The sequence below is a fragment of the Archocentrus centrarchus genome, chromosome 9 (assembly GCF_007364275.1).
Source record: "Archocentrus centrarchus isolate MPI-CPG fArcCen1 chromosome 9, fArcCen1, whole genome shotgun sequence".
Taxonomy (NCBI): domain Eukaryota; kingdom Metazoa; phylum Chordata; class Actinopteri; order Cichliformes; family Cichlidae; genus Archocentrus; species Archocentrus centrarchus.
The window spans coordinates 19,282,306-19,309,814 of NC_044354.1; the positions used below are offsets into that span (position 1 = coordinate 19,282,306).

Below are 27,509 nucleotides of genomic sequence, written 5' to 3' on the forward strand. Positions count from 1 at the left end.
TTATATTGGGGGGCAACAGAAAACCGAAATTACAAAGCAAATGTGGAGATGTCCCCTAATAAATAAACATATGCATCAATTTTTCCTAGTCTTTGTTCACAAATTTGCCCAAACTGACAAAAACTAAAGTTAAAATAATTTCTTGGATATTTTATTTTACATTTCAAGTTTTATAAATTAGACTGATGGAAAAACAAACTTTTTACGTTTTTTTACACCTAGATTTAAATACATAAATATAAACAATTTATTCAGAAAATAACTGAATAAACGACCACACTACTGCAGTCGGGTAGTTTGTTTGTTTAGGGTTTTTTAGAGAGTGGATCTAGAGCTCACGGACCTGCAGGCTGCACTAACAGGAAGTCATTGCTGGTTTGACCAATCACATGAGGAGCAGTCCCGCAGGAATCAGGGAGATGGAGAGGGCTCCTGCCATTAGCGTGTACTTGTAGCTTTGTTAGCTCTGTCATTAACTTAACCTGGTTGACCAGCCTTCTTCCAGCCTGCAGCACGAATACAAACACTATAGAGCTGACATTTTCTCCCCGTTGCAGAGGCACAAGGCAGCAAGTGGACTAACATTTCGGTTGGAAGAATATCGACCGAGATGTGTAACGACCTGGACTGGATATCAGGGACCTACCTGGCTGCCAGTCTGTCGCCTGACAGCTGGCACCTGGCTGCTTAGCTAGCTAAATAGCTAGCTAGGTGAGCTGACGGTGTTTTTCGGGCTTATAGTCCGGATCATAGTTTAGCTAGTGCTGATTTAGGTTTAGAGTGAAAAGCGGCTTCTCAAGCAGCGTTTGACTCCGCCTGCTGCACAAGCCATGAGTTAGCTGAAGAGCATCGGGCAGCAGTATTTGGGATATTTTGAAGTCCGGCTAGTTTATCTAGCTTTTAGCTTGAAGCCAGCTAGCAGCATTCATTCAGCTGCTGAAGCGTTAACACCAGCTCTTCTGGGAGTCGGGACTGACTTTGCCCAGCTGTAGTCGTTGTTGCGTCACTTGTACGTTTTGGACTCGGTCTTGCTTTGGACAATATCAGGGCAAAATGAAGAAATTTTTTGATTCCCGTCGGGAGTTTGGGGGCTCCGGGCCTGGTCCCGGATCCGGTGGAGGAGGCGCTGGTTCCGGCGGCGGCTGCAGCTTCATCGGACGTGTCTTCAGCATAGGAAGATATCAAGTAACCGTGGAGGAAATAATCGCCGAAGGTGAACTACGTGGCGTTCCCTTGTGTGGATTACACACTTGTTATACAGCCACTTTTAATGTGATGGATCAACTGTCTTGTCAAGCTTAATTCTTAGATGATTGGGGCCTGTTTTTGTTTTGTTTTTGGCTCAGCTAGAGTACTGTAACCAACATAACGATAAGCTATCATGTTTTATACATTACTGAGTGGAAGTGGCATTGGTTAGTAGTTAGTTACTGGCAAGGCTTTAGCAGTTACGCCTCAGGTTGTCTCCTTTATTTATCCCAGTTTTCTGCCAGATGGCCTAAACCTGCCTTTTCTATGTAATGATAATGGGAAAAGTCAGGTTAGGCTGAAATTTCAAACTTTGAATAGGGTTCGCTTTGCATTGGAACACTGTTCACCTGAAGGCTGGGAGGAACATGGAAAAACAGGATTTTTTTTTTTTTTTTTGCTGGACCAGCGCCATGCTGAGTCACCTGTATTGATATTTACAGAGGGAGTGACAATTATAGACTGCATAAGTTAAAATTAAAATTAAGTTGTTAGTTAGAAGGAAATGTTATTAGGATATGCTGGCACATAAAATATGACCTTCCGGCAACCTGCAACATAACTTCATACCAACTTTTCCCACATGAAAATAATCTTGCTTTTTCATTTGTTAATCCAGATCATTAACTTTGTGGTTAGAACTGATTATACCTTTTAAGGTCATCTTTACCAGAACAGGTTAAGCGGGCCTTGTGAAAGAGGTAAACCTTTTCTCATGGTCATTTATCTTTGCAATAAGAGTCTGCCCTGCTCTGTTAGCCAAGAGGGCCTGTTACTAAATAATAGATGAAAAAAGACTGATTAATTTATCAGTACTATAGATATAAACCATCTGTTTGGCCACACACTGGCTTTATGAATGAGTTCCACAGCTAACCTCAGACCCACCCTGTACTGAGATGTTAGGGATTTCCTTGTTTCTTAGGGTGCAAATGCGCTGTAGTTTTATCATCAGTTCTGGAAACACATTGGCCTTGATGCAGATAACCTGAGAAAACCATAATTCAGAGTGGTAATACCTAGGCCTAATAAATGGCATCACCATAATTATACAGCTTTCCCAAGATGTAAGTTTGGATTTTTCATTATGTCTCGCTCTGGTAGTAGAACTGCTGTTTGCAATTTGAGTACCCCTTTTGTGAATGCACCTGTTTATTCAGATGCTTTTTATTGAAGTCTGGTGTTTTTGAAGTCTTTCAGTTGCTGTTGTCTGGTTGCCTCATGTAGTTAATCATTTTTTTCCCCCTCTTACACCAACTCCCTTTGTTGTCAGTGTTGAACTTTGTGGCAACACACTTTACACTGTGCTGACTAAAGCAGTCAGGGTGGCATACTGTGCTGGCTTTTGTAGCTTAAGGTATGGAGGTGCATACTTTGAACTATCTTTTTTTTTTTTTTTTAAGCTTTGGGTCTTGGACAAATCTGTGATTTATTACTGGCCATTATCTCTGGATTTTCTGAGAGACAGCTTTCTCCCTTTGCTGTCAGCTGGAGGTGTTGTTTTGTATTGATGTATAGAGTTACTGCTGGCAACATTAGTGCCCCCAGTTCCCGCTGTCATTAATGTGTGAGCCATTCCCTTTTTGTAAACCATATTCATCAAGTTTTCTAATGGGAAATAAAGTTTCCTAAGTCAGACCAGACAGTCCATGCTTACATGTTTGTAAACAGCGTCATAGTTGTGAGGACGTGCTGTGTCTCAGTCCAAAGCCTAGAAGTTTATTCTCTAAGTTCTATTTCACTGACAGACTGTAACTGAGCACTACAGCCATTGCTGATGCCTTCATTGCAGTGCCTAAAGGTGTATTTTTGTGTGCATTCCCTAGAGTGCTATAATCACTTTACGTCAAGGGGCAGTGGCTAATGTGTAGCTGTACTTATTTGGTCACCCTGTCTCCTGAGATAGTAGACCACTGCTAAATATTGCTTAAGAAGGCTGCTAATCCTTCTAATTTCTAACAAGCATCTCAGATTAGACCGTGCAAGACAGCAGTGGCTCAGCTGCCTGTACTCTGATGGGCCACACACACGTGCCTGCCTAGCCTTTGCTCTTTATTCTGATTCAGTACAGACCTCAGCTCTTAATTAAACTTCTTATCTCATGCAAGCAATTGCTCCTGATGTCATAACACTAATTACTGAGCCAAGTGCTCTGCCAGTTCCTTTTTTTGTGGATGCAGCGGTTGGAGAATTTAGCACTTCATTGTGAAACTTCCAGTCATTTAATTCATGATGACAGCAGTAAAATTACAATGTGCCATCATCCATGATGACCCAATTCCATGCTGACCTATACAGGACGGAGGACTGAAGCTCACATGATTTCATGCTTGGTGTGCACTCATGTTGAAAAATCCTTAAAAAATGTTGTTGTACTCTATAAATGCCTTTAACAGTTCAGCTGTAATAATGCTCATAGTAGACGTCAAGTAGCCCGATCACATCAAACTAACCTTAGCTTAGTGATACCAGTGGGATGACATCAAAAACTGTGAAAGATGATCGATGAACAGAAGAGCAGTTATAACAACAAGCACAAAATGTGTGTAAAATTCTGTCTCACTGTGTTGATTCAGATATATTTTGTGGATATCTGCAGAAAGAGACCCAGTTTGTACTTTATTCATTAGTGCAGTGTGATTGTTGGTGGTTTTACAGTTGCTATGGATGTCAGTGTCATCACTGTGACTAAATGTGGGATGATATATTCTCTCACTTCCTGTATTGTCAGTTTTGTCTCTTTGCATCTTTTTGCCAGAACTGCTTACTCACACAGTGTTGCTTCAAGCTCTTGTGACCACTGTGCCAGCCAGCCAACTCATCAAATAGTTTTTACCTTAACCCAGCAGTGTCAGACAGGGTTGAATTGGACTCTGTTGCGTGCCGTTTTGACACCTGTGCTTTAAACATCATCCTTCATTCAGAATGATAACAGAAAGTACACAGATGCGTATGTTTGATGGATCGCATTTCCTCATTATGTTCTAGGTTATGATGAACCAGTGTCTGATCTGTCAGGGTCAGAACAAATATGAGGGGGCTTTGGTTTCAAAATTCTTTTTCCAGAAAAAAAATTATCATGTTAAGTATGACGGATGATCATTGTACTGAGAAATAAAATCAAACCAGTTTTAGTACCAATGCAACCCCATTTTCATGTGATCATGTATGGTGGCAAAAAATGCAAGCAAACTACCATCATTTTGTGTGACAGAATTAGACAGAACTTTGCTGGGTTTTTCTACTTTTGAATTTCAATTTGTTCGTTCTGCCTTTTCTGCTCTTTCTCTCTTCTTCGCAGGAGGTTTTGCCATAGTATTTTTGGTGCGGACTCATCAGGGTGTACGTTGTGCGCTAAAAAGAATGTATGTTAACAACGAACATGATTTGAAGATCTGCAAGCTTGAAATACAGATTATGGTGAGTATGATTGTCCAGAAGCTGACTGGAGTAGATTTGGTATTTTTTGCATTAATGTTAGCCTCCTCAGCAACAGAAAAATGTAGCTAGTGTTATGTAACTTGACAGAAAAAATGCTAAATTAACATTCACCTCTAAAGTTTGTGGTCTAAACATGATTCACCCTTGATTCTTGAAATAAAAAAATTAAAAAATGGAAAGCTATTCAAAAATACTATTTGTCCTGTGTAAAGTGGTGATAACAAAGGAGCTCTCAAGATTGTAATTTTTTCCATTTTAGCACATGGAATTTTGTTTAAAATGTTGTCGTGAGCTCACTTGCATGTCCGTTTCCTAACTATAAGTGAAACAAACCAGTTCCTGCAGCCCCTCCCTGGTGGCATGGCTATCAGTTGATTTTTATCATCATTGCTTCCAGACCTTTGGCAGTTAAAATTAAGCTGAGAAGTTACAAAGATGGGTGTATTTTCTGATCTACCAAACTAAATTTCTTAGAACTGCATTATATATGAAAAGTGCATCTCTGTTGTTCATCATTGTTGCTCTCGCTGTGTTTGTTTACACAGAGGGACCTAGTGGGTAACAAAAACATAGTCGGCTTCCTGGACTCCAGCATAACTGCAGTCGGAGCTGGTGATGTGTGGGAAGTCTTGATCTTAATGGACTTCTGTCGAGGTAAATCGGCCCACTCTCTCCCGGTTCCTTTCTGTCTCTGAATTGAAAGCACCATTACCCTCGGCTGTTACAGCATCCTATTCTTTCAACTGATAGCTGTCGTGTTCAGTAGAAATTGTGTTTTACTCAATGCTGAAGTCAGCAATGTTATTTAAAGAAAGTTAACATGTTAATGGGCCTGTGCAGAGTGTAGAAAATGTATTCATTTCTCTATGCTATAAACACCAGTGCTAATATAATGTTAGAGCAATACATTAAGGATGTCATCTTTACTTTTTTTCCTCATGTGTAAGAGCTGATCTCTTTGAGAAGTGTCATGTGGATTGTCCATGAAAAAAGATAATTGTACGTTTTTATTATTTATGATAGATGTGTTGTTAAAGTTGACTGATATTTGAGCCTTTGGTATTACCACCAAACTTGAAGTAATAAAAATGTTTTTAAAAAATGACTTTTTATTGACTAAATTGTTTCTCATAGGTGGGCAGGTGGTAAACCTGATGAACCAGCGGTTACAGACAGGCTTCACTGAAGCCGAGGTCTTACAGATCTTTTGTGACACATGCGAGGCGGTCGCTCGTCTCCATCAGTGCAAGACTCCAATCATCCATCGAGATCTCAAGGCAAGCCTAACTCATTTTCTCTATGCCTGGACTCCTCACTGCACAGGGTTGGCTAATGAATGGTCACAGTAATAATTTGGAAGTCGTTTTTTGTTACACTGTACCATCACTTCTCACAAGTCTCATCTTTCTTTCACATGTAGGTGGAAAATATTCTTCTCCACGACCGGGGACACTATGTGCTCTGTGACTTTGGAAGTGCCATCAACCGCTTCCAAAATCCTCAGACAGAAGGGGTGGCGGTTGTGGAGGACGAAATCAAAAAGTTAGTTTGGGGGGGAAAGGTTGTTTTGGGGGTTTTTTTTCCATGTCATACCATCTATCTTTTCTTGGACAAGAGCTCAGAAGCTCATTGGTCTGTTCTCATACACCACTATAACTACAGGTACACTACTCTGTCATACCGTGCTCCAGAGATGGTCAACCTCTATGGGGGAAAGGTCATCACAACAAAAGCAGACATTTGGGTGAGGCCAACTTTTCGTTTCACTTTAACATTTAACAAGATTATGTAACTGTCATAATGATGTGTGCATTAGCAAGTATTGATATACAGAGCTGATGTTTCTATACTTGTTAATTTTCTTTGTCTGCTTAGGCCTTGGGTTGTCTTCTCTATAAGCTGTGCTACTTCACCCTTCCATTCGGTGAGAGCCAAGTGGCTATCTGTGATGGCAGTTTCACTATCCCAGACAATTCCCGCTACTCACAGGAAATGCACTGTCTCATTAGTAAGTACTCCCTTTTCTTAGATCAAACTCACTGTTGAGCTTTATTAATGTAGTGTATAGGTGCTATTCAGTTTAAATGGGAATATTCATGTGTCTAACTCTGAGTAATGTTAATGTTTCAGGATACATGCTGGATCCCGACCCTGATAAGAGACCAGACATCTACCAAGTATCCTACTTTGCCTTTAAACTGGCTCGACGAGAGTGTCCCGTCCCAAATCTGCACGTGAGTCAGCATGGCGAGGGGAATAGCAGGAATAGTAGATGAGAATATATCTAGGCCTCGCAGTTACCAGGTCAACATTTAAATTTTCTTTTAGTTATTACTAGCTTTTATAATTCGTGTGCTGTGGTTTGAATTGCTGCTTTGTTTTCCAGAGAAACAGCAATCTAGGACACCACATTAATGATAGTCTAGTATATTTTGTTACTAAGCTCTTGATGATAACAAAGCAGAAAATACTGATACATTTATGGAAAATGCCAAGTGGCTATCTGTGATGGCAGTTTCACTAATCAAATGCTAATCAAAAATGTATTTGAAATGACTTGATTGTCTTTGATAAATTGAAAATCTTCTTACCGTTGTAGAATTTGCCCATTCCTGCAAAACTTCCCGAGCCCATCAAAGCCAGTGAAGCAGTTTCCAAAAAAAGTCAAACCAAAGCCAGGTGAGTGCCAAGCAAAGCATGTGTGTGTGTGTTGTTGTTGTTATTATTTTAAGAAACTTTGCCATTACTCTGCAGAGTTCTCTTTTCCTTCCATCAGGCTCACTGATCCGGTCCCTACCATGGAAACCTCAATTGCGCCTCGACAGCGGCCCAAAGCTGGACAGGCTCAGCCCCAGCCTATATCAGGCATTCTTCCCATCCAGCCAGCACTCACTCCGCGCAAGAGGCCTGGTGTGGCTACTGGAACACCCCAGGCCATAGGTACAAGAAGCTTCTATTACTGTGATTATCTCGATATGTCAGGGTTAAGACCAATGTGATAGAAAAGTGGATTTATGATGGCTGTTACCCTGGTAATAACATATACTAATATACTCAAAAAGGGCATGCTGTAGCTATCATGAATTCCTCAAGAATTTCACTGTAAAGCTCATCAAGGCCCTGTGTTCCTTTATTGATGATAGCTCTCTTTTGTGTGGATTAGTGCTTTGTCAGGAAAACTTGTTTCCTGTCCTCAGAAACATTCTCGGAACCCTAAAATTACACAGTTATAACGGTGTATTCAAGAATTTTCTTAGGTGAGAATGAAGAAAAGTTTGTCGTCAATGGGTGAATGTGAGGCTCTGTGCGGACAAGTCCACTGCTCCACAGTGCTATGTTTGCGTCATGCAGATGGAGTTCAAGCGCATTAAAAAAAAAAAAGTATAATAGGATAAATATTCAGCCATGGGGTCTGCAGCTGTTCCTGTGTGTGTAAGGCAGGTATTTGCTTGCAGACACTCACACAAACAGCTCATTTGCACATTTGTACATGACAGCTGGTTCGTGCAAGAATCGGCACAAAAAGAATCTGTGTAATTGATGATTAAGGATAGTTTTATGATCTTCTCATTCACCTTATTCACCTGCCTTTCAGGCGTTGGTGTCAGTGTCCCTCCAGCTGCAGCCGCTGTCCAACCTGCTCAACAGGCTCCGTCTACCAACATGCAGCCACAGGCTGCATCTCAGCATCAGCAGCTCCTTATGAAGCAGCAGCAGCAGCAAGCCTCTGCCTTCCTAAGCCCACAGAGCACTCAGCAGGTAGGAGTTCTGCTAGACCAAGAATGGAAATAATGGTTAGCTGCACTGTGTGCTGTCTGCTCTGATGGATGTCATTAAATAATGCTGTGTACATGTGGTGAGATATTTTAATACCTAACAGTTTAGTTTTCAAACCAACAACAGTAACAGGGATTTTTCATTAAATGCATAAATGGTAATGAGCCATACTCTTCAGGTATATGCTGGCTGTGTTTGACCATGCTAGCTGTCTGTGTTTTCATTAATTAACTATTTTAATTTCCATGAATGTTAGTGGTATTGTTTTTTTTTTTTTATTTTAGGTTTTTAAGGCTTTAAAATAAAGATTCTGAAATACAAACAGGGCAGCTCAGGCAAAAAAAAAAAGGGAGACCAGAGGATATGCTCCAACTTTCAGGGGATCACACTCCTCAGCCTCCCCGATAAGGTCTATGCCAGGGTGCTGGAAAGGAGGGTCCGTCTGTTAGTTGAACCTCGGATTCAAGAGGAACAATGCGGGGGTTTGTTTTGTTTTTTTCCTGGTCGCAGAATGCTGGACCAGCTCTTTATCCTCTCGAGGATATTCGACTGTGTGTGGGAGTTTGTCCATCCAGTCTACATGTGCTTTGTGGACTTGGAGAAGGCATTCGACCACATCCCTTGGGGTATCCTGTGGGAGGTTCGTTGTTGTGGGCCATTCATTCCCTGTGCAACCACAGTGAGAGCTTGATCTATATAGCCGGCAATAAGTCGGATTCGTTTCATGTGGATGTTGGACTTCACCAGGGCTGCCCTTTGTCACCAATTCTGTTCATAATTTTTATGGACAGAATTTCTAGGCATAGCCAAGTGGCAGAAGGCTTCTGCCTTGGTGGCCTCCGAATCTCATCTCTGCTCTTTGCAGATGATGCAGTCCTGTTGGCTTCATCAGGTGGTGACCTCCAGCTCGCAGTGGAACAGTTCGCAGCTGAGTGTGAAGCGGCTGGCATGAGAATCAGCTGCGAACCGTCTGAAGCCATAATCCTCAGCCAGAAAAGAGTGGAGTGCCCGCTCCGGCTCAGGGACGAGTTGCTGCCCCAGGTGGAAGAGTTTAAGTATCTCTGGGTCTTGTTTGTGAGTGACACGAGAAGGAAACGGGACATCGACAGACGGACCGGGGCTGCGTCCGCAGTGATGCAGACGCTCCACCAGTCTGTCATGGTGAAGAGGGAGCTGAGCGTAAAAGCGAAGCTGTCGATTTACCGGTCGATCTACGTCCCTACCCTCACCTGTGGTCATGAGCTTTGGGTAGTGACCGAAAGAATAAGATCTTGAATACAAGCAGCAGAAATGAGCTTCCTCCGAAGGTTGGCCGGCCTCTCCCTTAGAGATAGGGTGAGGAGTGCAGCCATTCGGGAGGGGCTCAAAGTAGAGTCGCTGCTCCTCCACATGGAACGGAGCCAGTTGAGGTGGTTTGCGCATCTGACTAGGATGCCTCCTGGGTGCCTCTTGGGTGAGGTGTTCCAGGCATGTTCTACTGGGAGGAGGCCCCGGGGTAGACCCAGGACACACTGGAGAGATTATATCTGTCAGCTGTCCTGGGAACACCTTGGGGTCCCTCCGGATGAGCTGGTGGAGGTGGCTGGGGAGAGGGAGGTCTGAGCTTCTATGCTTAGGCTGCTGCCCCCGCAACCCGGCCCTGGATGAGTGGAAGAGGATAGATGGAATCCTTATTTTAAAACCTGTATTTAGTTTCAGTGAAGTCCCAATTCAACATGAATTTTGTTCATCGGTGGTGTGTGTTTCAAGCCAAATCTCCGCATTTAGGGTGCTCCCAATCTTAAAGTGGTAATCTTAAAGGTTTCAGGCCTGGTTTGATTTGGCAGCTAAGTTTCCTACAGATTAAGATTGAGTTTGTGGTACGGGAGGGGTGTTTATGTTTATAGTTGTAAGGAGCCTCACACGCTTCCTAAAATAATTATTTTATATAATTTATAGGTATATCCTCTTCAAATACTTTATTTGCCAAGTACTTTGTGACAGATAAGTAACAGAACAATATAATCTGAGTTCATCTGTGGATGAACACTTCTGGTGTCTTAGATGGCAGCTGGTGACAGTGGTCCTTGTTCTGCTCTGCATGCTTTCTAAGCTTGACGTAGTGCAACATGAACCACTTCTCCACCTGCTCCAGTTTCTGGTTAAAGAGGCTTTACATCATGTAGCAGATCTCCAGAGCTGGAGGAGGACTGCTGTCTGCAGTATGTAGAAGCTGGCATCTGTCAGATTATAGATCAAGATCCTGTCTTGCATCTCAAGACAGGATCTTGAATTCAGTTATTCTTTTATTTCCAGTAAGCATTAAGTGCCAAGCAGATTGTCTGCTAAAGGAATACATGTACTATATTTGTGAATACTATGTGTGCAAGTTATTAAGTCAGAGAAGCAATAATGTGGCGCTACCGCCATGCAAACTGTATGCATTGCAATGTGACTGGAATTTGCATGCATTCAGTTAGCGATGCAGAAAAGTTATAAATGTTTTATGCTCATTCCTAATCTGCTGTTGAGTGTCTTTGATGCTGCTGGGACTGCAGCTATTGGGACACGGGTGAGAAAAATGATTTGTTACATTTGTAAGCTATTCACTTTAATTTCAGTGACAAATTTAAAGTGATTTCCACATCTCATTGAATCAAGCTTCAAGTTTCAAAGCTGTGATGTGCAGTTAGAAATAAACAGCAATATACATTTATTTTGCTGCTCAGAGTGCCTGTGATGCTCATGAATTGCAAGATTAAGGATTTTTCTGCCAGCACTGATATCTTGTCTTATTTGCAGCAACAGTGGTGCATTTTATTGTTACTTTTTTGTATTCTTTAGATCATTACTACCTGTTCCTCTGGGAATATTTCTGATCAGATAGGTGGAGCTAAATCAGTCAGTTTTGTGTGGAAGAAGAATCAAATGACACATCAGATGCCGCCTTTTGTGAGAGCACTTTTATTTATTTATTTTTATTTAACCTTTATTTTACCAGGTAAAATGTTTGAGAACGAGTTCTCATTTAAAACATAACCTGGCGGGTCACTTGGAGCCTGAAGCAAGCCTAAGTTAGCATAGAAGGTTGATAACCACCATTGTTATACCTATTATCTCAGACTGGGTTGTTAGGTTTAATCAAGCCAGCTAACACAAAAAAGAAAAAGAAAAATCCTGGCTATGTGAACTTGCTCCCTTAGTACACTCCTCTGTTTTGTTTTGTAGACACATTCTTGAGGAATGATAGCATGAAGGGCTGAGCTCACAAACACACACTGCATCTCTAGGAACAGGAAATGTTGACTTCAAAAAACGTTTTTTCCCAGGAATTTTTTTCCATTTCCGCCACTATTTAATTGTGTTGGTTTCGTGTGTGGGCTGTAGGCTAAATTATCATTCTGTAATCTCATTTGTTGGTAAATTTAACAGACACTTCTTTAAGAAAAACCTTTGAGGTTCCCACTTTATTAGCTCTAACAAATTTTCATGTTTTTTTTTTTTGTTTTTTTTAATAGGTTTGTGTAGGTTTTCACATTGATCCCCCCCCCCCCCCCCCCCCCCCCCCCCCCCCCCTCCCTCTGTCCTGCATCTTCTGTTCATTCATGTTGTGCGCTGGTGAAGCAAAACAGTAAAAAAATGCATCTATTTTAGTTTTGTGATGATTAATAAAAATGAATTTCAGTTGGGCTCAGTTTGTTATGAGCATTGCTCACGGTCAGCTGTGTGGTATTCCTATGTAGCATCATCTGGTACAGAACCTCTACCACCACCAACTGCAGCAACAACAAACATCTCAAGCATCCAGTCTGCTGCAGTGCAAAGCTAAACCTGTTCCTCCAGTTGTTACCCTGCAACATCAGCAGCAGCAGCATTTAGTCCATGAAATGGCAGCTGCCCATCTCACACCCATCCCCGAGTCTACAATTGTTGGTGCTGCAGCTGAGCCAGAGGTTGTGGTAACGTCCTACTCCCACTGCTGTCTGCTACTCTTTGGGTCGGGGCTGATTATTGGCTCATCTCTAACAAATCACGTCCAGATTTTTGCTCATCTCTTCTTCTTGGCTTCTGCTTGGTGGAAAGATAGTTGAAAAATCTCATTGTATTTTTACTAAATATGTATTAATCATGAAAAATATTTCCATCTGTTTTGATCAGACTTAAATGTTTTCCTTTCCTATAACCATTTTCTGTTTCCATAGAGTTGTAGTTTGGTGCAATCTGAATTCTTTGAATTGATTTTCTTTTCCAGTTGATCTTACTTGGTCTAATATTTGTATTGGATTAGTTTATTTCTTTGTTATATTATACAGCACTGTGCAAAAGTCTTGAACCAATTTATTCATTATATTTTGCTTTCAAGGAGTCAGGCTTTCTTATATTTTTTTAAAGTGGTCTTGAGCAATAGTTCTTCAGGCTTTTTGAAGGTTTTTCAAAGTTTTTTTTTGGACATTGGCTGCTTTTTAAAATTTTTTTTTTTTTTTTTTTGCTCATTTTCAGCCCAGTACTTATACCTGACCACTTTCAGAAGATTTTTATGTTTAAGCCACTTCACACTGACCTATGAATCATTCGAGTATTAAAAAGGCACCTAACTCAATCAGTGTTGTATCTACACATAACTGACAACTGAGCAAAAAATCTGTTTTAAATTCTATCTTTAGACACTTTGTTGCAAGCAGCTTGTTGCAAAAACACATCATTTGTTCGTATCTTTGTAGTTTATGAAAAATGCCAAAGAGAACATTTTGACAGGCATGTAAAACATCTGTAAAACACGGTGAAGACTCTTGTTTTGGTTTGGTGCTGGATTTCATCCAGTGGTGTTGGGGATCTTGTCAAACATGATGGAATTATGAACACGGATAAATCAATTTTGACCCACCATGCAATATCATCTGGAAAGCAACTGTTTGGTAGTGGTTTAAATTTACACGCTAATAGTCATCTTAAACACACTGCTAATGCAGTAAAAGCATACCTGGATTGAGAAACACACAGTGAATCACTATCAGCCTCCCCGGAGTTTGGACTTCACCATTTCTGACAGAGAACAGAACGAAAGACAGTCAACATCAAACGAAGAATTTTGAATGTCCTTCAAGAAGCCTGGAGAACTATTTCTAAATGCTACTTAAAGAATTGGCAAGAACGCTGCTGAAGAGAGTTCAGGCTGTGTTGAAGAATAAAGGTGGTCATACCAAACACTGACTCTCAGGCTCATTAGAATAGTACAAACTTTGTTTATGCCTTATATACTGTTATTTGCATGTATGTTTGCAAATGTTTCTATAAATTGGTTCACCCATTTCCCATTTTCCTAGCAAAGTATAAAGACATGAGGGGTAGCGCAAGACTTTTGCACTGCATTGTAGAGACTGGGCTTTAGTTCATAATAACACATTTTTAAATCCCTTTCTGCATCATTTTCTTCTCATTGCAGACGGCTGGCAGAGGGATCCACAAAGTTGGCTCCCTGACACCCCCCTCCTCGCCAAAGATGGCCACTAAGAGTGGTCACAGACGTATCCTTAGCGATGTCACCCACAGTGCCGTGTTTGGGGTCCCGGTCAGCAAGTCGACCCAGCTACTTCATGCGGCCGCAGCTGAGGCCAGCCTCAACAAGTCCAAGTGAGCAGAATTACCTCCCTTCAGTGATCTGGGGATGAACTGTTCTTTCATGACACTGAGTGAAGCTGGAAGTGCAATAGACAGTCCATTCATATGACAGCACCCAGAGAGAGAACAAATAACTCTTTTACATCCCAGAGAATCTTTCAGTTCAGTCTTTAAATAACTCTGTTCATTCACTAACCTTATGCATACATCAGTAGGCCAGTGTCCACAGACTTAACACCCTTTATTTAATTTCAGTGCGCAGTCTCACCATTGTTTATTCTTTGCACTGTAGATCAGCAAGCACTACACCTTCTGGCTCCCCCTGCTCATCCCAACAGAGTGTGTACCATCCAGGTGACGCGGACACCTCTTCAGCACTCACTGCACCCAACACTCAGCCCACCTGGAACCCCTTTGGCGATGATAACTTCTCAAAGCTAACAGCAGAGGAGCTGCTCAACAAAGACTTTGCAAAGCTAGCTGAGAGTAAGTTCAGCTTGTTCACATACAGGACTAGTAAATCATTACATTATCTAAAACGTTTTTTTGGGGGGGGGCTTGTGTACAGCTGCTTCAGCTGGAGAGAAGGTCGTGGGCTCCAGTGAAAATCTCATTCCAAGCCTCAATGCCTTTTCAGGTAAGGCTTTGTTTAACTCTTCTCAGTATGCCTTCTGATAGGTTTGTAAGGGTGTTTCCGAACCAATCAGAATCGTCTGTTCACCTCAGCAATTCAGCATATATGTATAATGTCAGTCTGTCGTATGGATATCTGTAGGCTCATTATAGTTCTATCAAAATAATGCGTGTTTGAACATCAGCAGTCGTAGCACAGCCATCATCTTATTTGCGTGGTGATTTTTGTTTTCCCTCCCCCGCATCAGTTATAGAAAATTCCTCACACTGACTATTTGAATATTCAAATAATAGCTGTTGATTACATCAGTCATTAAGGGGGTATTTCTCTCCACTGTTATGTTTTGAGTTTGTGGGTTATATCTGCTTTATGTTCCTATCTGAATTTTTAGATCACTCTCAGACTCTTTTAGCTGCCTCTCACTCTCTGACACCACAGGTATTATTGTTGTCACACCACAACACAGAACGAGCCGTGCCTTTTGATTCTCTTGGACTCTTAAACAAATATATTCTCGAACCTCATGAGTCACTTAGTGTTTGCTCAGGTAGTTTCCTGGCTATCACACTACCCACAGGTTAGCTTATGAGTGCCAGTTTTGTGGTTTGGATCAGTACACAGTCCTATCTTGTTGACTTAGCAGGCAGCCTCACAGTGGCTTCTTGTCAGCGTTCATGAATAGACAGCGTTGCTACAGCTAGATCGCATCTCATTTGCAGGTCTGTGCTTTCTCGTCCTCTGTTGCCTGGCAACGCGAAGGACAAATTCTCCTTTGTTAATTGGATTGCTTTTCTACTAGCAGAGCCCGCTAAGAACAAGAGAAAGTTGAGCGCTCTCTCTTGTTAAAATGATGACCCATGTTTTTATGTTTTTCTTAGTTTAGCCTTAAGCCCTTGTGGAAGTGTGTGCTTCATGCCTGTGTAACTTTTTTTTTGTGTGTAGATGCTGTTTAGGGCCTGAACTGAGAGGATAAAAAATGTTACATAATAAGGGTGTGGGTAATCTTCTCTGCCCAGCCTAAGCTATCTCTTTGACTCTCACTGAGATAGGATGCACACAAGCAAACACACTCTGACTTCTGCTAAAGGATCAGAGTCCCATCTGAGATAACACGACAACAGCCTTGTTGGCTAAAATGCTATATAATGTAAAACATACTGTATGCAGCATTTTAAAATTGCATATGTTCGCCTTTGCATGTGAGAATGAAATGTTTGACATTTAGGATTTGTGAAAAGCTTTTCATCAGTGTTGGCCTCTTTCCTATAGTGAAGGGGTCAGAAGGTCACATCTGCTGTGCCATTTTCTGAGCCAACACATTCCTTGTCTTAGATGCCCCCCTCCCAACCCTTTTTGCCCCATAGCAGCTTCCTGTGAGTATAAGCTGCAGTGAAAAATTAGTAACTGCATGAAATACATTTCTACTGTATTAAGTAGAAATACACTTCATGCATGGAATACATGTCTACTAAATAAAATCAGATCTTGTGAGTTTTGGTAATGACAACTTAGCAAAGCCAACTCTGTCTGCATGGGACCAAAAATAAGCTGAAAAGGTTGTGGACAGTGAAAAGGTGTGGTTGGTTGCTGTGACTTGATTTTTTTTGTTTTGTTTTATTTTGAAGGCGTTAAAGAGCATGAGAAATGTTTTCTGCATTGAAAATCTGCTGCCATAATTTTACTTTTTTTGGCAATTGAATGCATGGGACTTGACCAACTCACTGGTCTCAGAGTGTGCAGCTGTGGAGGAAGGAGCTAAACTAACAACAAAGACATGATGCTGTAATTTTATTATAGTGGCGTGAAAGTACCTCAAAATAACCATAACTTTTTTTTTTTTTTTTGCTGAACATATTTAGTTTCTAAAAATGCTTACCATGCAGCCAACTAGATGCATTTATCATTGTTGATTTTTGCATCATTCAAAAGTTTCTTATCCCTTTAGTTCCTCTGCTATTCAATCCTTCGTATGAAAAATCCTCTCATTGCCCTTTTCTTTGTTCCAATCTGTCCCTTTCTCCTCTGCTCTTCTTTCTCTGGCTCTCTCACAGAGAAGCTGATTGAGGGACTCGAGTCCCCTGATACTTCTCTTCTGCTCCCTAACCTCTTAACCCTGGCTGACTCCTTCAATACTGCTGCAGAGACCTCCACAAATGGTACCAGCTATCTTCTTGTCCCATGCCTTGCCCACAAATTCCTCATCTGTTCTGCATGTGTCTTCCTTCCCTTCCTTCTCTCTTTCTTTCACATCCTCAAAAAGTCAGGAACATCGACTGGGAAAGGAGCAAAGAAGATCTTTTTTCCCTCTGCCACACAATCTTTTTTTCTATATACTTCTAATAACTTCTTTGTATTACTGTTTTACATGTGTTGTTTCTATGTAGCTAAGGCAGATGTGTGTGTGGACTCACTGATTCCTGGGTTGGAGGCTCCTCAGCCCCAGAGACATTCAGGCCAGCCAGAGCACATTCCTGCCAGTATGCCAGGTTAGCATCCTGGACCTCAGAATAGCACATCTTAAGATTACGCGTCACTGTGTTTTACCCTGGGGTTAACTGAATCCAGGTTTGGTTGTGATTTTAACATGTAGTTTTTACTAATCATCACAAACATTTGCTGGTGTCCCAGTTCACATTTATTTTGGCCTTTGGCTCTGACTAGAATGCTTACTTTAGTATAATACAGTGATATAGACCATAGCCTGTTTTAGCTTTTGGGTGTAAAGTGGTCTATTCACTGAGGACTTATTAACTTTATCAGTGCTAATTGTTTAAAAAAGAACACCACCACGTTCTATTGCTTGTTATCAACTGAAGCTAACATAGCTTTTGGATTCCTTATGCTTCCACATACAAACTATCTTACTAATATAGTGCATCTTATTCTGCACTAACAGTCTTACTTTCTCCAACCCTTTCTCTCTATGGCTGCTGTCTCAGACTCTCTCACTGGGGAGGACTCTCTGCTGGGTTGTGATCTGTTATCTCATACCTGTCATGGAAACCCATCTGTTCCTGTTCTCCCTTCTTCCTGCTCCTCTGCTCCTCCTGGCTCTGGAACCTGCCTGGAGGAGCTGCCAGCTGGTCAGACTGCTTCTGGTAAGACCTTTTATTGGCCTGTGTGCGTGCGGGAGTGGGGGGGGTTGGCGCAATTGCAGACCACCGATCAACCACACAAGAGAAGGGCCTGTTCAAAAAAAAAAAAGCAAAAGTGAAACTTGAATTGGACATTAAATGATAGCCTCAACAGACCCTTGACTCATTTGCAGAAGATGCCAAAAGCCATGTAAAATGAATGGCTTTTAAACACTTTGACTGCCCTGGCTGCATTAATTTTTAATCTGCTCGCATCCTCCTCCTTTTTTTTTTTCTGTTTTTTTTTTTTTTTTTTTCTGTGCTCTTTTCGTTCGCCAAGTTAACCTCTTCCCGCTTCCATCGTTACTTCACTTCCTCTTCCTTCACCACAGACTCTGCTTTCCTCATGTCCTGTGGGGAGAAGGGCAATGACGACGAGTTTGATCCTATTCCTGTGCTCATCTCCAAAAACTCAAACCAAGGTAAGGCTAACATAATTCTGAGATGAGCACTCACACCTGCTGAAACCCAGACTGTGAGCCACAAAGATGAATGATTTAGCCCCCAGTTTAGTCACCATAGCTTGGGATTTCTGATGTGAGAACTCTTGCATGGGTGGCTTTTTTTTTTTTTTTTTTTTTAATATCCCATCAACCTCTCACATTAGTCATCTTTTTTCTCCTTCCTTTCTAGTATTATACTGCCAGTGCCTCTCCATCTTGCAGGTGTTTGGCTCTTTTTAGTTTATCTTGAAAGTCTCCTCATGTTAGTTTGGCATTTCCTAACCCCTCCCCCGGTATGATGCAGCTGTATGAAAGTTATCCCAGCTCACTCTCTGCTTGTTTCTCTTTCTACCCCTATCCATACATCTCTCTGCTCTACCATCCCTTCATCCTGGTCATCTCCTTGCTCTTAATTTCTCCATGCAATCCCTGTTAAAATGACTCATTCTTTTGCTTGTCTTTCACACTCTCCCTTGGCTCCTCCATGCCCATCTCTGTCTCTATCTCTCTTTCTTTCTGGCACGTTCCAGGTGGTCACTCGCGCAGCAACAGTGGCAGTTCAGAGTCCAGCATCCCCAACTTGGCCCGCTCCCTTCTGCTCGTGGATCAGCTCATCGACCTCTAGAGGGGGTGGGAGAGGTCGAAGGGGCAGTGTCCAGTCCTAACAAAGGGATACGGAGAGGGGTGGGGGGTAGAGATGGGCACGCAGAGACACTTAATGTAGCACCTTATGAAGTGAAAGGAGCTGGTATTATCTTTATGTGCCTCCTTGGCCTCAACTCCATCTCTAGTTGCCTGATAGCTGGTTTCATATGTCTCTGCTAGCTGTTGACATTCTGATGCTGGTAAAAATCTTTTCATTAATGCCTGAGCATATCGTCTGCTTCTGTCTTGGCTACACCATGGTCTTCCTCATGCTTTTCTCTTACTTGCATTAACATCCCTCACTGAGTGCACGCCCATGGTGAACCATAATCGTATGCAAATGCTAAGCTGCTTGATCACAGCTGCATTGTGTTCACTTTGTGCACTCGCTCGCGGTTTAAGCTATCTTTAAACAAGCCACCTTGAGGCATGGTGATATGTGTCAGGGGTCTGACTAAAGACTGAGGACTGTAAAATGCTGTAGATAATATGATGCACTTTCCTATGAGAGCTTTGAACTAGCAACCAAACAAAGATGCAAGCTGAGATCTGTGCTTCTGCACCGATTGAGCCAGTTTGCATATACGAGAAGAAGAAAGTGTCAGTTTTGGATGGCCTTTAAAGATTTCTCACACTGTTGCAGTCCACATAATCTGCAGAGTCATGGAAAGCCCAATCTGTCCAAGCAATTATGTGCTATGAGTCGTTTATAGATCATTTTGTCTAAACCAACTGAGTTGCTTCACAGGCTTGAGCATACCTGTCACTTCTTTCTGGATGTTAAGCAGGGCGTTATGAATTCTAAAACTACACCTTTAAATCTGGCAGTTTTGATAATTTCCTGAAACTGGTGAAGTCAGTGTTAATATGGCTGGTGAATTTGGCCCCATTGCCACAGCACGGCATCCATTGTCAGCATTATCTACAACACTTCACAACGCCACTAATGTCAACTCATCCTCATATCTTTAACCCATTGTTGAGGTAAGCACAGCAAAAATTAAAAAGGGAATGAAGGTATTTGACCTGTTGCAATGCCAAAGCTAAACAACATTCTGTAATCAGCTTCTCCTGTGTTGGTCCGCTCTCAGGGTCAGTATAAATGAGCAGATTTTTAGCAGAATACCACCGTCACAGAGAGGGGAGTGCGATGTAAATGTCATTGAATCATGTTACGTAGTTATTGTGTTAATAAATGAACTTTACATGGAAATCTTCCTCCTTCCTCTCCCACTAACTTCTCTGTCTTCTCTGGCCAATTGTTTTTTAGCATATACCATGAGCAGTCAATTCAGCCAGAAGAGAAGTTTAAATGTAGATAAAGTCACACTTTTTTTCCTCATTTTTGCTCTTGTCAGCATTGATAAAAGTAGATTTTAGTGTGTAACATTTCATCATGGTATGATTAAAAGTGACTATTATTGATAGTGCTTTAAAATGAATGTATTGAACTGAGGACCATTATAAAATATGTAAAAAATGTATAAGGATGTATAGATAAAAACATATTTGTGTATGAGGCTTTATTTAAGAGTGCAAAAATGTTGACTGTCCAAAGTCCTTCCGTCTTTTCCCTCCATACTTGTCAAATATTTGGCTAGTGCTCGCGGTTTTAGATGTCACCAACAAAACATGAAACTAAGTGCTTTTGAATTGCTTGATTGGATAGTATTTGTTGCTCTCCATTGCAGTTGTTCTTTATACACTAGTACTGGTACATGTATAAGTTACTGTATATGTCTGGATAGATTTTATTAACAGAGCTAATGACGGAATTGACTTCCTGATAACGCTGGAATACCTTTCACCTTTGTCTCTTATAGTTGATTAAATAACGATAAGAAAGGCTTGTGTGACAGCTGTGCGAGTTTCACTGCATCTGATCACAACCACTTCAACAAACTCAGTCTAAATGTCAGCATCCCACCAAGTGTTACATTTATTATCTTATTTTAATCTTTCTATTTTTTTTTAAGATATGTGCATATACCTGATAAAATATATAGACTTAGAGCTTGGAGTATCAGATGTTTTCTCCACCTGTTCTCTCTGTATGACATATTGTAAGAATTGTTGCTGTGTGAAAGTAATTGCTGCGCTCCATGGGTTGAAATACTAACAGATACAATAATCATAATCTTAATGGTGGGTTTGTTGCAAAGCCAAAATTCCACAGAAAAATCTTTTCCAAAATTTTTTGTACCTAATTCATCCCACAGTGTTTGCCATAGAAACACAGTTTAAACACCAAAATGACCGACCTGGTTGTGTAACGAGTGCTTTTATACAGTTTGGAGGTATGTTTTAATTGTCTTGTTTTTTCTTTTTCTTTTTTTTTTTTAGATGAAATCCCTTTAATATTCAGAGCTAAACTGGAGAGACTGACCTAGTGAGAGAAAAAAAAATTCATCTGAAAAAGTTCTTTAACTTGTCTGTAAGCCCACAATTTTCACTCTACAGGCATCATTTTACCACCAAATTGTAGGAAAATTCAGCCCCTTTCAAATGATGTCCTCCTAAAAGCCAGCAGATGTACACTCTTTGATCTGTTGGCATTTGAGTGAGAGGAGTGCCATCTAATCACCTGATACAGTTATACCTTGATCATTGATATATAATAAATCGCACTCTCACGCACACACACACACGGACAACAGTCCGATGAACCTAACAGTCACTAACAGTCTGACTCTTTACACATTTTAAAAATAAATGTTGACTTCTTTCATCTTTTTTAGCATATACTGTGGGAACAATAATTAATCCTCTGCTGAATTTGTCAGTTTGCTCGCAAAGAACTGAACAGTCTCTATTTTTATGGTTTCATTTTAATGGAGAATATCAACCAAAAAATCCAGAAAAAAACACATTACATACAGTGTATCACAAAAGTGAGTACACCCCTCACATTTTTGCGGATATTTAAGTATATCTTTTCATGTGACAACACTGACAAAATGACACTTTGACACAATAAAAAGTAGTCTGTGTGCAGCTTATATAACAGTGTAACTTTGTTCTTCCCTCAAAATAACGCAATATACAGCCATTAATGTCTAAACCAGCGGCAACGAAAGTGAGTACACTCCTAAGAGACTACACTCGTAAATGTCCAAATTGAGCACTGCTTGTTTCCCCTCCAAAATGTCATGTGACTCATTAGTGTTACTAGGTCTCAGGTGTGCATGGGGAGCAGGTGTGTTCAATTTTGTAGTACAGCTCTCACACTCTCTCATACTGGTCACTGAAAGTTCCAACATGGCAAAGAACTCTCTGAGGATCTTAAAAGATGAATTGTTGCGCTACATGAAGACTGTTATATAAGCTGCACACAGACTACTTTTCATTGTGTCAAAGTGTCATTTTGTCAGTGTTGTCCCATGAAAAGATATACTTAAATATATGTAGAAATGTGAGGGGTGTACTCACTTTTGTGATGCACTGTAAAAGTTATAAATTGATTTGCATGTTACTGACTGAAATAAGTATTTGATCCCCTACAACCCAGACAGAACTTTGACTCCCACAAACCGGCTGTGTATCCATGTGGCACACAGATTACAATCAATCAATTATAGATACTCATGATCTCGTTGTGTAAAAAGCACACCTGTCGAAAGAATCAGTTTTCCAACCTTTCCACCGCCACGGGCGAGACCAAAGAGCTGTCAAAGCACGTCAGATACAAGATGGTAGACCTGCGCAAGGCTGCGATGGGCTTACAAGACCATCAGCAAGACGCTTGGTGTGATTATTTGGAAATGGACGAAATATAGAAAGTCCTATTGAAAATTTGTGGAGGGAGCTGAAGCTTTGAGTTTCCAAGCAGCAGCCAAGAAACCTAAAGGATTCAGAGAGTTTCTGTAAAGAGGAGTGGGCCAAAATCCCTCATGACGTGCGCAAATCTGGAGACCAACTACAGGAAACGTCTCGCTTCTGTGCTTGCCAACAAGGGTTTCCTCTACCAAGGACTAAGTCATGTTTTGTTTGGGGATCAAATTCTTATTTCACTCAATGACATTCAAATCCATCTAGAACTTTTATGTAATCTCTTTTTGCTGGATCTTTGATTCTGTCTCCATTAAAATGAAAGATTAAAGAATAAAGATTTGTTCATTTCTTCATGAGCAAACGTGCAGATTCATCAGGGGATCAAATATTTCGCCCACTTTGAGTATCAACTGCTAACTTCATTCTGCTTTCTTAGCCATCCTGTTTACCTCCAACGTTTTATTAGCAGCAAGCAACAAAGTCCAGCAATAGCAACAATCCCACTGCAATTTCTCCAGAGATGACAGTCTTATCGAGTCTTACTTTTATTTTTTTCTGAATAAAAATTCAGAAAGAGAACACACACAATAAAACATTCATGTGAATGTAAATAAAGTCTAATGTAATCTATTATATTTTTAGTCAAGAGACTAAATAGATGACTTCAGATTTATCCCTTTCTATTTTCTCAATTAGCCTATATATTCTCTCTTAATTAACCGCATTAGGTTATCAATAGCTCAGTATTAAACTGTTATTTAATGCATGCCATAAGTGTGCACTTCTTAGTACAAACATGACATCCCTGACAATGTGTGCAACTGCTCTTTTGAGCTTAAGCTTTTCCCTTAGCATTAAAATATAATGGAGACTATTAGTGTTCCTTTCTTGTCCTCCCCTCATCTTAGCTACAGTGTATGCTACCTGCAGTTCAGTTTTGACGCTGTGTTATTGTTAACTGCTGTTGTGATCAGACCGATTATCAGAAACAGATAAATTTGCCTAAATTGTGCCCCCTGCTCATGGTACCTCCCGTTGACTGTAGAGGCTATGAGCTGTATTGTGAGAACTGAGAAGCTGTCATTTCACACAATTAAATGAGCCGTCTTAACTGTGTGTTATTTTGGTAGTCAGCTCAGAGCGGTGACGTACAATTAATTCATGCAGAAAGAGCATACTGTGAGAAATTGGCTACGGATGGTTTAAAACAGGCAAGTGATGAGGCATATAACCCTGGAAGTAAACTAAAAACAAAAAGCTGGAGCTTTCCTTTAATGGTTTCAACTAACATCTCCCCGAGCTACCAGTTAACAGCTGCTGTCAACACTGTTGAGGTAAGACTGATCTGTCTTCGCTCATCTGTGCAAACCTGTCTGTCCCTGACTATTTTTCACTTTTGCCACAAGGGCTCTTCCCCCCCCCCTTGTTTCCACAGACCTCCCTCGAGCTCCCTCCTCAACTCACACAGTTCTAACTTGAAGCAAAACTGCTGCCCCAATACTGGGTGCTATTGGTGAAGATTGAGTTGAGGATACTGCAGCTGTGCTCATGCTAATTTGTGGAAACAAGGTTAATGAGATGCTGTAATAGTAGAGTTGGTAGTCTTGTCTGTCTTACGTGACTCGTTCAGAGTAGAATCCGTATTGTTGTAGTCTTGTGCTGGTTTCCCATTGTTTAGTTGTCATCATAGATCAGGGATTTACAGATTTTACAGTTAATCCATTGGTCATACAGTATATGTGAAGAGACCGGTCTGGTAGATAAATGGGCAGCTGGACCACAGGTGGTAAAGTTTCTTTTCATTTGTATTTTACTGCTTTTTTCATCTCTAATTTTTCTTTCTATCTATTCTCTCTTAAACAGATGTCCAAGGGGAGAGTAACGGCTACTCTGTGCTTGAGGAGGGACAAGAGGCGGAAGCTCTAGAAGGAGATTCTCAACAGAACGAAGGCTGTGTGCACTCCAGCGATGAAGATGAAGAAAAAGAAGCCCATAAGGATGAGCAGGAGGATGGGGAATCCATTGAGAGTCATGTAGCACCCCACGACTGCAGCGGTTCTAGACCTCTGCTGCAGGACTCTGAGGATGAAGAAGAACACGGGCCTCAGTTAGCTCTCCAGTCATCTCTGCACGCCAGCACAGCAGCAGCACAGCCACCTACCACCTTCGATCAACCTGCTTTGAATACCTTTGCACAGAATCATTCCCAGCATGTACATGAGGCGGCAAAGGAGACAGACAGGGCTGCAGATGTCTTCTCCAAAGCCCCCTTTGGGATCGTTCAAGAAGACACGGGTGATGTATTTGCCAATGCTCCGTTTCCACGTGCCCCCCATGCAGCACAGCAGCAGCTCGACGTTTTTTCTCAGGCTCCCTTCGGAAAAAGAAAGGAGGCCAAAGAAGCACAAGCAAAGACCTCATACCCCCACGCAGCTGGAGCTCATGCTGTAACCTCTGATCAAGGAGTTTTGGGACAGGTTGCCCAGCAACCTTTCCGCCCTCAAGCTCTGGCCAAATATTCCCGACACTTTGAAGGACCTGTGCCCCAGCAGCCAGCAGCAGCTCACAGAGTGGTGTCTAACGAGAGCAGGCAGGCTACTGTGGCATCTGTCCCCGTTGGACCTCTTCACTCGTGGACCTCAGAAGTGAGCGCCGTAGACCCATTTGTCTCTGCACCCTTTCACTTCAAGGCACCACAAGAAAAGCCCTGAGCGCACACTTTAGGGTCGGGGCAGTGGGAATCGGCGCAAATGAATTATGCAAACTATAACAGGCATATACTGCATGCTGTCACCAGCGCTGCAGCTGGACTGCAGACCTGCATGGATCTCATTCTTAACTAGCTCAAATAGTGCAAGGTCAGCTTTACTCTGTGTAAACTGACATCAGTCCCACGCTCGCTGTCACCCCCCATCCCGGTCACATTTTCCTCCTTGTACACATTTACACGAAGACTACGTTTATGGTCAAGCATTTGATTGTTTTCTCGCCTACCTCAGTTATTTTATTGTGTCGGCGCTGAAATATCCCTCACGGCGAGGGAGTCCGTGACCGTCTGCTGCCGCGGCGGTTTTACTTCGTAGACATTTGAGCTCAACTTTGAAATTATGATGTGATAAGGCCTCATTCCTCCATTTTATCAGTTCTCAGAAAAGACAAATTCAGCTTGAATGAAAAGATCGTAATTTCACTGAAGCTTGGAAAAGGGGAAGATGCAGCATAAGATTATTTCATCAAATGCGTAAATGCCTTACAGTTAGAGATTTAGAGTTTGGGCCATTTTGCCTTTGTGCTTGACAGTTCATGAAGCAGATGCTGGATAATGATACAAGTGGTGACATTTGTTGATGTGAAATGTAACTTTTTGTTTTGTTTTATTTTGATCCAAAATGTGTGCATTTTGTTGTGTCCATTATGTTTGTGGTCACAATCCTGTCTTATGAAAACTGTTTGTTCCACATCATGTACGAACTTTATATGAATGTTGTGCATATAACATTTATTGTAGTATTTCTTATGTTAGATAAATGTAGACAATTCACTTTTGTTTGTCCTCACCGTACACATTGACATCTCCGAAGCCTTACACCCTCCCTGCACTTCACTCTGACCACATCAGAACATCAGCAGCATTTCTCACCTTTGCCTTTAAAAATTAAATAAATAAAACTGCTGCATTTACAAAATCTTACTGTACTCGTGTTCAGCACCAAATACCTGTGTACAGTCGTGTACCACTTCCTTTTGCTGTCTGCCGTACACACACACACGCACGCGCAAGCGATTGTCATTCAGCACAATAATGCATCTCTATTGTAGACATCTATGAATTCCAAATGTATTTAAACTGTGCCACATATATGAACAACTGAAGTGGAAACTTTGACTGCAACTTAAAAATATCGCAATTATCTACAGCACTTATGCTCAGCAGTTCCAGTCAGGGATTGTAATTGTCGTACTGTGTAAGTGAGGTCTTGAATGGTGTCCGATTGATGACATTCCTGTTGAATTTGATTCTGTTGCCATTCGGACATATTTAATTATCCTTGTTCTTTGTAAAATCATGGAAGACCTTTTGGTTCCCAAAAGGGATCCCGCCTGTTTCAACCCAAAGCTTAAATTATGTTGTTCTCCTTTACAATGTAAGAACTTTTTTTTTTTCTTTTTTAAGTGTCCAATCTTTTGATAAAAATGTTCATTTTTCTCACCCCAGTTGTAAACAAAGATTGCACATAGTCACTGACAGAGTCGGGGTTCTTGAAGAATGTGTTTTGTGTGTTAACAGCTGTCTGGATTTTTTTTGTCTTTTGTTTTTTGACTGTTATTGTGTAGAAAACATTTGGAGTAAAAGTTGATAACACTGTTGGACAGGAAAGCACTCAAAGTACTTCTTATGCTGCAGAGCCTGCCTTTGAAAACTGTCATAAATTACTATTAAATGAATGTAAATCAAATTGTGTATGATTTTGCAGTTTTTTTTTTTTAAATGATTACCGAAACATTCAGTTGTTGATGAAACTATAAATACTTTTACACAGATATTGCACTTTTATTTTTATATTCCTCTAACTTCTAGTCCACTACATTTAAAGTATTTATCTTTTATACTCCTGACAGATATTGATCTATCTAATGCTAGATTAATAATATTCACCAGATATGATAAAACATTACCTTGACCAACAATTCAACTGGTGCCTGAACGTTAATGGGATAAACTATAATAATTCAGTGTTATAATGCTCTGTAACACAGAAGTTGTTTTTGCTGCATAATGAGAACTTTCCAAAGATCAGATGGCTCATCCCATAAAAA

The 27,509-nt window shown here is 41.1% G+C and overlaps 1 protein-coding gene across 8 annotated transcripts; it reads left to right on the plus strand.

The window, feature by feature from the left end:
• Positions 1-389: 389 nt before the first annotated feature.
• Positions 390-27,112, plus strand: aak1a (AP2 associated kinase 1a). 8 transcript variants are annotated; one of them, XM_030737073.1, is made up of 20 exons: positions 390-1,213; positions 4,550-4,668; positions 5,235-5,343; positions 5,824-5,966; positions 6,110-6,231; positions 6,352-6,433; positions 6,565-6,697; positions 6,820-6,923; positions 7,289-7,368; positions 7,466-7,629; positions 8,285-8,448; positions 12,189-12,398; positions 13,889-14,076; positions 14,357-14,550; positions 14,633-14,701; positions 16,750-16,854; positions 17,083-17,184; positions 17,638-17,796; positions 18,165-18,254; positions 24,555-27,112. In XM_030737073.1, the coding sequence occupies exons 1-20, from the start codon at positions 1,054-1,056 to the stop codon at positions 25,400-25,402; spliced, it is 3,345 nt and encodes a 1,114-aa protein (XP_030592933.1). In that variant the 5' UTR covers positions 390-1,053; the 3' UTR covers positions 25,403-27,112. The 8 variants fall into 8 exon arrangements, with proteins under 8 accessions (XP_030592933.1, XP_030592940.1, XP_030592934.1 ...); XM_030737080.1 differs by lacking the exon at positions 24,555-27,112 and adding an exon at positions 18,806-21,515; XM_030737074.1 differs by lacking the exon at positions 18,165-18,254.
• Positions 27,113-27,509: the final 397 nt, after the last annotated feature.

Bases quoted from the DNA above. Each gene is read 5' to 3' on its own strand.
- aak1a (XM_030737073.1), top strand. From the start codon at position 1,054: ATGAAGAAATTTTTTGATTCCCGTCGGGAGTTTGGGGGCTCCGGGCCT. The intron at 12,399-13,888 runs GTTGTGGTAACG...TTCTCATTGCAG, and splicing joins GTGCTGCAGCTGAGCCAGAG to ACGGCTGGCAGAGGGATCCA. The intron at 16,855-17,082 runs GTACCAGCTATC...GTTTCTATGTAG, and splicing joins TGCAGAGACCTCCACAAATG to CTAAGGCAGATGTGTGTGTG.